The 10,281-nt window shown below is 40.1% G+C and overlaps 1 protein-coding gene across 1 annotated transcript; it reads right to left on the bottom strand.

Moving 5' to 3' along the window:
- Positions 1–244: 244 nt before the first annotated feature.
- Positions 245–10,022, bottom strand: LOC112887640 (protein timeless homolog). Its single transcript, XM_025953875.1, is given in 21 exon segments — positions 245–808; positions 1,473–1,586; positions 1,725–1,778; positions 1,780–1,890; positions 2,050–2,160; positions 2,580–2,678; positions 2,957–3,184; positions 3,351–3,455; positions 3,544–3,657; positions 3,768–4,114; positions 4,188–4,739; positions 4,910–4,988; positions 5,506–5,672; positions 6,265–6,483; positions 6,801–6,931; positions 7,009–7,201; positions 7,293–7,433; positions 7,551–7,869; positions 9,259–9,418; positions 9,640–9,792; positions 9,920–10,022. Coding segments are annotated over 21 exon segments (3,735 nt in total). The 3' UTR covers positions 245–573.
- Positions 10,023–10,281: the final 259 nt, after the last annotated feature.

Genomic DNA, 10,281 nt, shown 5'->3' with positions numbered 1-10,281 from the left:
TCTGGACTCTGGAGTCTCGACGCTACAAGACGGATCGCAATCACTTCACACCGTCCAATTGTCAGCGCTAAAAACTGGGATCAACCCTCAACACAGGTCACAGAACGTAATCTAGCTGCAAAAATCATCAGGACACGAGGGGCGTTCCGAAGATTCACAACAGGTAAAGTAACCATGCTTCTGGCAAGGCGATTTAGTAACAAATAGAGGGTAATCACAGTTGGAACAAGAACTCGGTAGGGACTTAGGGAGAGCTTCATAACCAAATTAGCTTTGTTAGCATTGCAACACGGGTACTTTCAACTGACAGTAGCCACGATTAACATACATAAAGAGATTCTGTACAAGAGGCCACACGGCTCTACAGCCTCTGCCAGATTCCATTTCATTGTGATCCGACCAACTATTACAAATGAAATTGCAGGTCACAATGAAGTTTGTGGTAACTGGCACTGGAAAGCATGACCCTGCCAGGTCCCTGCTCGCAGACAGCAGGACGAGGAAAATAGCAGCCGATCATCTAAACAGCATTTTTTATCTCACTTTTGATCCGCTAACTCCTGACCTGGACAGTTACTCATCATCATCATCGTCAATTACCAATCTGTGTCTTCTTTTTAAACCAGCCCTTTGATTAGCCTCAGAGTTTGTTGCGTCCCCTGATTCCGTGATATTTAAATCATCAGTGATCCCTTGGTCAGTGTTTTCATGATTATTTAGCTCAACTTCAAAGTCATCCAAAAGTTCAGCTTCACGGGTATTGCCACTGTTATCTACTGCATCAGGCCCATGAATTGGAGAAGCATCCCTGCAATGTGAGAAACTCTCTTGTAAATGATAAATGCATCTGTAGTATGGTTCTCTTATTGATATGGGATGTTCTAGCTATTTGGCTTTTAATAGGCATAAATAAATTACATGGTATGAGAAAAACGATAGTCAGACACAATCCTCGAATATTAAGCCTTACTGACAAACTGGAATTAAGAAAAGGGTTCCCTACAGAAATAAACACTCAAGAATGAGGTGCACATATACTCTGCAAAAATGTAAACAGATGTCTTACAAATAAGCTCTTCATGTTGCACAATAAAACTGCATATCTAGGAAAGAAGAAACTACGTCCAATTAGAGGATGCCATTTTTGCCACATAGTACTTCAAAAACATATCCACAGCTTATAGCTTAGAAGCCACTCTAACTGGCGCCTACCACGTAACTTATTGGGTTAACAAGTCAAAATAAGGAAATTGTCTGTTTGCATAGTTCATGGCTATGTTCTGTTTGCATAGTTCATGTCTATGTTCTTTTTATGACAACTTCACAAGATAAGCCTACAAGCAATCAAAAACCAACCTTGATTTTTATGAATATCACAATAGCGATATACAAGACATCAACTTGCACTAACAAGCCTGTGAAGGCAACCTGTCAATTTAAAGGATTTCTAGTCTGAAATTGAATGTACTTACATGATATTAGAAGCAATAGTCTCATCATGAAGGCCAATGTTTCTCGGAGATTCTTGGCCTTCTTGCATATTCGCTGAGAAGTTTGAATTCACTAACCTCTTCTTTTTTCCACTTCTGTTAAAATGAAAAGGAAGTGATTAACTCAAATGAGCAAGGGAAGAAGATTGGGGAGAGATTGAATTAATGACATTTTAAATAATGAAACCATGAAGGTTCAAATGATCAATAAGATGCAAAGCTGCATGGCCAGACCTAAGCATGGATCCTATGGTCTCATCATCAGGATAATTGTCTTGCAGTTTCTTTATGTTGTGATACTCTTGGTGAAGAATCCTTCACGTTTGTGTTGTTTGAAGATTCTTTATGGTTTTGTACATTCCCTTCAAACTCTGATGTGGATAACCTCTTCTTTTTTCCACTTCAGTCAACAGAAAAGGAATTGGTTTAGTCAAAATGTGTCTGAGGGGTGAGGGATGTAAATGAGAAAATTATAGAATTAATGAGGGTCAAGTATTTGGTATCATGAAGATTTAACTTTCCATGTATTCATATATACACTACAGCTGAATGAGTTCACCTAATCATGGATCCTATGGTTGCATCATCAGAGTCTGGGTCATGCTGAGCTTCCTGATGCTGTGATGCACTCAGTGAACTGTCCACCAAGGGAAGCTTCTTATTTTTGGCTCTGCAGTAATTAAAGGGCACTCAGCATATCAGAAAAGGAAAACTAAAAAACAAGAGTAAAACAAATTCATCTATCTGTGAGATATGCTGACACTCAGTTCTTATGGAGTGAAAATGTAATCTAAAATAGTTGCATCTACCGTAACCATCATACTTGCTGCATTTGCTGAGCATTTGCTCACAATCCTTATCCTGGTTTCTTAGCTTTACACCAAAAGTAAAATATAGACAAAAGAGCATCCAGTTGAGAGGCTGCCCACCCAGTCTTGAACTTGGGTGCCTTGCAAATTGCAAGTCATGCGGGTACCTTCTAAAGGGTTTGGTACACCTCTCCTCTTAAGGCAAAGCCATGGAGATGTCTTCTCAGTGCGGTTGAGCTTTTGTTTTAATTAGCTGATTGAAAACATGTGGGTATATTACCTGCTTTTAAGTACTTGTAACGTTTCTTCATCAGATGATCTTCCATGACTTGTGTCATCGTGGCCCCAGTTTGACCCATGTAACCTTTTCCTCCTAGTCCTGGAAAACACAGTCTAAGGTTTAACAAAAAGTAACTACCAAGTACCAGCAAACTTGTCATTAGATAGTTAAAGTAAGAAAATCGCATTGAATTTTCCAGAAATTTTTACCCAGTAAATAAAAGATTGACATAGTATCCATTTCCAATGAAGTTCTTAGGTTACCTGATGTACTTATTTTTGAAAATATCAGTATGCAAATGCATCAATTCTACAGGTAAAATGTATGCAGCTGATTGTTGAGCATCTGAATAGAGATTAGGTACCATTAATACTTACCGGGAGCTTTTAGGCTTGGGATCATGGTTATGTTCATCAAGTGAGTCATTTTGTGATTCTGTAGCCAGATCTCCACTTGAGAGAGATCCATCTGCAACTTTTTTTCTCCGCGTGGCATTCCTGAGACCTAACTGTGTAAGCTTACGAGAAATTTGAGCGGAAGATATCTTCCCGGTGGGGTCCAATGCCTCAGCTATTAGATGACTGCATTTACGATCATCCTTATATCTACAAACAAAAAAGGAATACACATTCTGACATCAGCACAAAATTCATACTAAGAAAATAATCATACATAAACAGGATCCAATGATTTCTGCATAATGCTGAGTTGCCGACTTTATTAAGTGCATTGAGCTACATTGCTCTTTCTTGGCAGAAATTTAACACTTACTTTTCATAAAGATCTTTGATAAGCCTCTCTTGCTCTTCAGTAAAAATAGAACGACCTCGTCTTTTTGGAACTTCTGAGTTCAGTGAACCTCTTGATACATGGTTCCTGATATTAAGACCACCCAAATCTTAATGAGGATTGAAGTTCAATTAATTAGCTATGTGTTCAAATACAGAACAGCATTAAAACGAACCTCTCATTTTCCTCAGCTTCACTGTCGGAAAGTGACATCAATCTGCTCCTTTTATATGTAGTACTACTCTTCTGAAAATCATCCTCACGTTCACCAGCTGATAAGTCTCCATCCCTGTGTGTATGCCAATGGAAATTAACATTGTTGACTTTATCGCTCTCACAATTTTGTATGTTGTAACACAAAAAATAATCAATAACCAACAACAAATGCACAGAACTTACTTATCTGCATCATATGGTGCCTGCGGTATAACCAAGTCAGCTTCATCATCACCAAGAGAATCTGCTATATTTATTGGACCTCCCCATCCCTTACTTGAACCAATTTCACCATTCTTGTTTCCAGCATCTTTCTTAAGCTCATTCAGTAGTGCATCAGCATCGATACAATGGCACTCCTTGCGTGTTTTCCAAAATAATATGTCAACAAATAGCAATGGCTGTTTTCTCATTGCCCTCAACATTTTCCTCACAACTTTAGAAAGAAAATTTACGATGTTTGTGTACTCCTTTGAACTAGACAACTTCTGTTCGGCTAGTATATCATAGAAAGTAGTTAAAAGTGATAGCTGCAAAAGACAGGATTATAAGCTCCCAAAGAATAAACAAATGTGAGGAAACATATGTAGGTGTTTCTTTTACCTGATAGAGCATTGGTGACAACTCGAGATCTTCACAGAATCTTCGAAGCATGCATATTATGTAATGATTTGTACGATACGAGTTACTTTTGTAATGCTTCAACAACCAGCAAACATTTTGCACAACGGAATTGTTTGCAAGGCTGGATATTAATCGGGAAACATTAAAATCAACTTCACTTGTAGCAGGCTGGTGATCATCAATTGAAGAATCTGATGCCTCGCCTTCTTCATCGATGAGATTTGTTTTCATTACACCGTCTGTGCAAGATGGATCACCTTCAGCATTAGCAGTACTCTCCATATTAACTGCAGTATCCACAAGTGTATCTGGTACATGTGCACCACTGGCATTGACTTCTCCTTGCTCTGGGGGATAAGGTTCTACAGCAGGATCCTCAGTTCTCAAATCTGGAACTGATTCAGGTGTGCATTTGGTCCCATCCGATGGATCAGCACAGTTTGGTTCCACATTCTCTGCTTTGGGTTCTGAATTCTCGTTTTTATCATTTCTTTCCTTCTTTTTTCTGCCCTTTTTTGTCCTTTTCGCGACCTAAAGGAAAATAGAGCAATATTTGGTTGAGCATTATGCTATCCATCTTCACTTTAAACAGTTCAAAACCTATAGAAGCAAAAATTGCTAGAAAAATGAAGATGCGCAGAGAAAATAACTATGCGCAATAAGCAAGAGATATGTTACAGTTACGAAAGAGTCCACCATACCCTTAATGCACCGCGTGCTTGAAGCTTTTCCATGAGCTGTAGCATAATATGAATTGTCTCTAATAAATCTGCTAGATCACTGATAAGAAGAACAGATAGGTGAAGTTAAATAAAGGTGAATGAATGTAGGGTGTACATTTAGTGGATTCAATGAGTAAAAGTAATGTCGATCTCCAGTAACCAGAAAGGAAATGTAATTCAAACCATGGGGAAAAAAACACATAAAAAAGTTTAAGAAACGCAGGTATGCAGCATCTTGCAGGTTATTGTGTGATTGCTTGGGTTACCGGTTTAGAAGGGGGTGGGAGCTGGGGTGGGGGGGGGGGGGGGGGCAAGTTCATCTATCATTACAAACAGAGCATGAACATCGAAACTGCTTATTTTAGGAAATCAATGATTCAATGGTCATCTATTTGCTGCATACAGTAAAGTTATATATTGACCTTTTTGTAAAACCAGGGACACAGGTATTATGCAGATAATGTTCTGAATGACACGCCAAGTTTCCAGTTTATAAAGTGTGCCTACTAATTTAATTACTATATGTCCTGAAACTTCAAATTCAGTGGATGCAAATGACAGATGAATGTACTAACCTTTTAGGTTGCTTGTGACTATCAAACGACCTGAACAAGTTCAGCAGAAATTGAGTGAGACCTTGTTCTGTCTGATCATAGAACAGTTTGTACAGTAAAACACGAGCTGTCTGAGATTCCCTTGAATCTTCAGGAAGTACTTTTAGCACCAAATATATCATGTCAATCTGCAATCCAAGGTACTGCAGTCTGAGTGTCCGCAAGATGCATGCAGTAATAACTGGATAATCCATAAAGATATACTAATGAATGCAGTTTATGAGGTTCATCAAATTAGTATCTCGGGAAGCACTTATTTCATAAATAGATAAATGAATACATTTTAGTATTTTTATTCTTGCTCATGGTAAGACAGGTTAAATTATGGTAATTGTTTAAAACGAAGAAAATTTAAATTCTACCTTGTTTTAACTCTATTTTGCTGAAGTCAAGCTCTACATAGCAAATTCGGTTTGGTTAGGCACATATGTGTATCCTTCATACTTGACACTATCTCTACTTGAGCTAAACCTTTCCAAGAACTAGATAGTGAGTACTGCATCAAAATTTCGGAGCTAAGCCCTGGGATCTTGTTCAACATGGACTTGTTTCGCCATGCACTTCTCACCTTGGCATTTTCGCAAACTGCTCTCTAGTTTGTCTGTCGGTCTTTCCAAAGTAAAATACAAGGCAAGTTCGATATGCATGTAACAGTGGAATACTAGGAACTAAGTTTAGCATCACTCCCTTTGTATTTTTTACGAATAAACATTCTCTTACCATGGTCTTCATTAAAGACCCAGCTGCTGAAAGAGTATTGTAGTCGTTAGTTTCCTTTAGGCTCTCACGTGCCTCACGCCACCTGGAAATGACTATATTGAACATATCTTCATTCAATGTGGCTGCAACAGGTCCACATATATCACCATGGAATGGCAGATTATCATCATGCCCATTGCTAGGAGAAACTTCAGATGGTTGGATCTCTTTAACAGATTTCTGACCAAAAGAATGTTTCAGTGTCATGAATCATCATGGAAGAGGAAGGGTGATAATCATATATCAGCCTAGGTAGACAACTAGACATGGTTATGGTATTCAAGGCAAATAAACCTAGAGGCTAGCCATAACTAACTACAACATAATTTTCATATAATCCAGTTGCAAGTAGAAATCAGTTATGTAACTGTGGCTCTTGGCAATTCAAGACATCATCGCTGAACAAGGAGTGAAATGACAAAGGAACTTCTACAATAGCACATAAAAACATACATAATTAAATGAAGCATAAACAGCTCATGAGTCCTGTTCCAAACCTGGTCATTTGAAGCCTTCTCATGTTGGAAAGCTAAGACGAATCGAGCAACTTTGAAGAATGCAGATATATCGGATTTCTCGATAGAATGGTGCTCATTCTTGATATCATCGCAAACTGACTGCATCAGGACTGGTAACCACCCCGTTATCTCAAGCTTACAGAAACAAAACGTGATGGTTCTGTTAAATGGATTGAAACAAACTTACTATTGTATGCTCCAGATAAAAATTGATCCAGGAAGCTTCTAAGCATTTCTGTAATACCCTCCTTTGGTATGTACAGAAGTTCATTGTCCCAGGCTATCCTTTTCTGAGGACCCTTTTGTACATTACGTATTTTCAAGAGGCTATTTGCAGGTGTGGAGCTTGGGTTCCCTTTGCACAATGATTTAGATCCATCCTGCCAGTTCAAATGCAAGCAAAGACAATAAGATGTGATAATCAGGTTTTGATGCAGGATCCAATCAGTAGAATTCAGAAGTATACAGTACCACTGAAAAGCATGTAAAAGTCCCACTGAGTGAGTTATGTTCTAAGTTGCGTTGCCTGAACATTCTTTTTTTCCTTTCTTCTTCCTCCATCATCAATTTCAGTGAATCAACAGAAGAACCAATGTCTGCGTTAACCTGCTCCTGTAGAGTATCAATGGAGTAAGCTTTTTTCACTGACAGATGACAGGAGAAGGGGCATCTAAAATACTGAACAGTACTTGCACAAAATGAAAAGAAAATGACTATAAGAAGGAATACCTTTGAACCTTTATTTGAAGCTCGGGCAATCAATCCTGGATCTCGGCCTAAGAAGAGATAATGATAGATCTCCATCAAAAGAAGGTTTTCCTCCTTAAGATAACCAGAGGGCTCATCCATATGCTGAGTTAGCACTAAGATTAGGTCCATCACATTCTCTTGGAACATGAGCTCCAAAAAGCTGTCAGCCAGGAAGAGTAAGTGGGTAGCTTCTCCAGATGCCTTCTGAGGCAATGTGATTTCTTTAATAGCCAAGATGTTGCGGAACAAAGTAAGCACCAACTGAACTAACTTCCAGTCATCTTCTGTGAATAGAGTTCTGGGCATTGAGCAGTAAATCAGGTAAAACTCAATATGAAGATATAGTGTATAGAGCTAGTAATAAATAGCAAACAGGGAGCAGAATGGAATAATAATGTTAATGGATAAACAAACTTGCACTTCTGCCCCTTCAGAACAGGATATATACATAGAGCAGTCTCTGGATCACTACAGCATTACATGTGACACTTGAATCAGAATGCCAATAGCCCTAGGCTGTTTGGTTCCACTTGTCAACACAAATAGGACAATTCAAAATTCTAGGATTTGCTTTGGCACTCAGTACAAACTAGCAAAGCTTTTTTATAGAGCGAAGCAGCTGAAGATGCAAGCACCAAGATAACAATCTAACATAATAGTACATACACCAGGCATAGTCTTGCCGACATGGTAATGGCACAAGTAAAATCTCACTGCAACTAATTACCTAATAATTCATTATCCTATCTGATTGCCACATGGAATCCACAAAAATAATATGCTCGAATCATGGGTGGAATGATATGAGGAATAAATTCTCACGCAAGAATGGAATAGCATCCAGTTTGGTTCATCAATTCATGTAATGCTCAAAGTGAAATCCAGCCCACAACTCTTCGACTATCTTCCCCCCTTCAGGGACTGTCCAGAGGTGATGTTGTTGTGATACATAGTACCAACCCATCTAGTTGAAAATTTTATTTATTTGTTTATTTATTTCTCTTTGGTATTCAATCCCCACACTGCAAACAGGGCCGATCTTGCATTTGATGGGCCCCGGGCAAGTAAAAAAATGAGGGCCAGACGTTCCAGTTTAGCATTGCATATCCTAAAGACAAATATTAAATGTGGTCTCACAAAATGCGACACGGTAACTTAATCAGTCTGCAAACTGATTTCTTCATACAGTCTAAGGCGAAGTAGAGGAACAAGGCCACAAATCAAAGAATAAGGTTGACAAGTTCAGGATCAGGCGACCAGATTCAAAATCAATATGCCTCAGATGATTAATGAGCTTTTGTCAAGAGCAAATATATAAACAAGGGAAGAACTCTAAGAAATAGTCCTTTCAAATTTCTCAAATTCTCTGTTCTTTGCACCTATACTCTCCTTGCTGAATACAATCAGCTCGATCTTATAGATGTTTTGTTTGACAAGAGCGACAGGGGAAACAAAGGAGTTTCATGCAATTTCCAAGAGCTTGCAGGCTACTCATGTTGATGTTTCTCTTTCCTTTTGTTCCAGGCAGTAGTTCATAATGTGGGCCTTTAGGAGAATATGTTGTGCCAGGATATATGAGCAAATATAATAGACTGACTATACAACAGTGTTTCATGATCATCATGTGTAACACTGTGTTCTCAGCTGTATCTGCTCAATGATGAAAAAAAGGGGGAAGAGAATTTACCTTTCCAAGCGATCCAATGGGTCCTCAAGAAGAGACACAATGACTGTCACCGCAACGTTGCGTGTCAGTGCAGCCTTCAAATCCCACAGATACTCTATCTGCTGTGCAACATCCTCTGACGAGGGATCCACAGGCATTGTAAGGAACACCAGTACTTTCACTACAATACAAAATAAAATGGAAAGGATTTAATCAACATTGAGCGCTACATCAGAGCATCACTGAACTAAAGGGATTCAAAAACGTAATTTTAGTGCTATATTAGTGTGTGTGTGTTGGGGGGGGGGGGGGTGATAAGGTCTCTATCGGAGATTTATTCAAACTGAACACTCATATACAGCACTTTGAGAGTTCAACGAGGCAAAATGTAAGAACAATTACCCGCAGTGATCACCAGATTGCGGTCGGTCTGGTAATTCTCAATGATGGGCACCAGATCTCTCGACGCAATCTTCCACCTGCAGACCTGCTTGAAAACCTCCCGCCGCTGCGGGTCGTCCCGCCGAAGGAATCGCTGCAGATCCTTCAGATTATCTGAAATGTCGGAAAAAACGCGCGCAGAGCACAAATTAGCCAGCAAAACACTCAGCCGCAGGTCAGAAATGGGGCCAAACCGGAGCCGTTGCCGAAGAAGCAAAGAAAGCGGGGAGAGCGGCGGTACCTAGGCAGTGGTCGCTCTTGACGTAGCCGATGACGGCGCCGTCGTCATCCTCCTTCGCGGCGCCGAGGCCCGCGCAGGTGAGTGAGAGCACCGCCGAATCCATGGCGGCGCGCGCTAGGGTTTAGCCACCTGGCCGGTGCGCGGAGTTGGAGCTCGCCACAGTTGGATGGATGCGAGCGATGGGAAGGTGAACTGGGCAAGAGAGGAGTGGTGAATCGAAGTGGGGAGAGGCGGCGGGGATCGGTGCTGGGAAGGCGATGAGAAGGGAAGATTTTTCCCGCCGCCGGGCGCCATTTCAGTGCGGGTTTTCCCGCGCTTTGCTCCCGCTTGGTGGGCTGAGCTTTCTCTGTTTATGGGCCGGC

The sequence above is a fragment of the Panicum hallii genome, chromosome 3, assembly GCF_002211085.1.
Source record: "Panicum hallii strain FIL2 chromosome 3, PHallii_v3.1, whole genome shotgun sequence".
Classification (NCBI taxonomy): Eukaryota; Viridiplantae; Streptophyta; class Magnoliopsida; order Poales; family Poaceae; genus Panicum; species Panicum hallii.
This window is presented reverse-complemented; position numbering and strand designations above follow the sequence as displayed.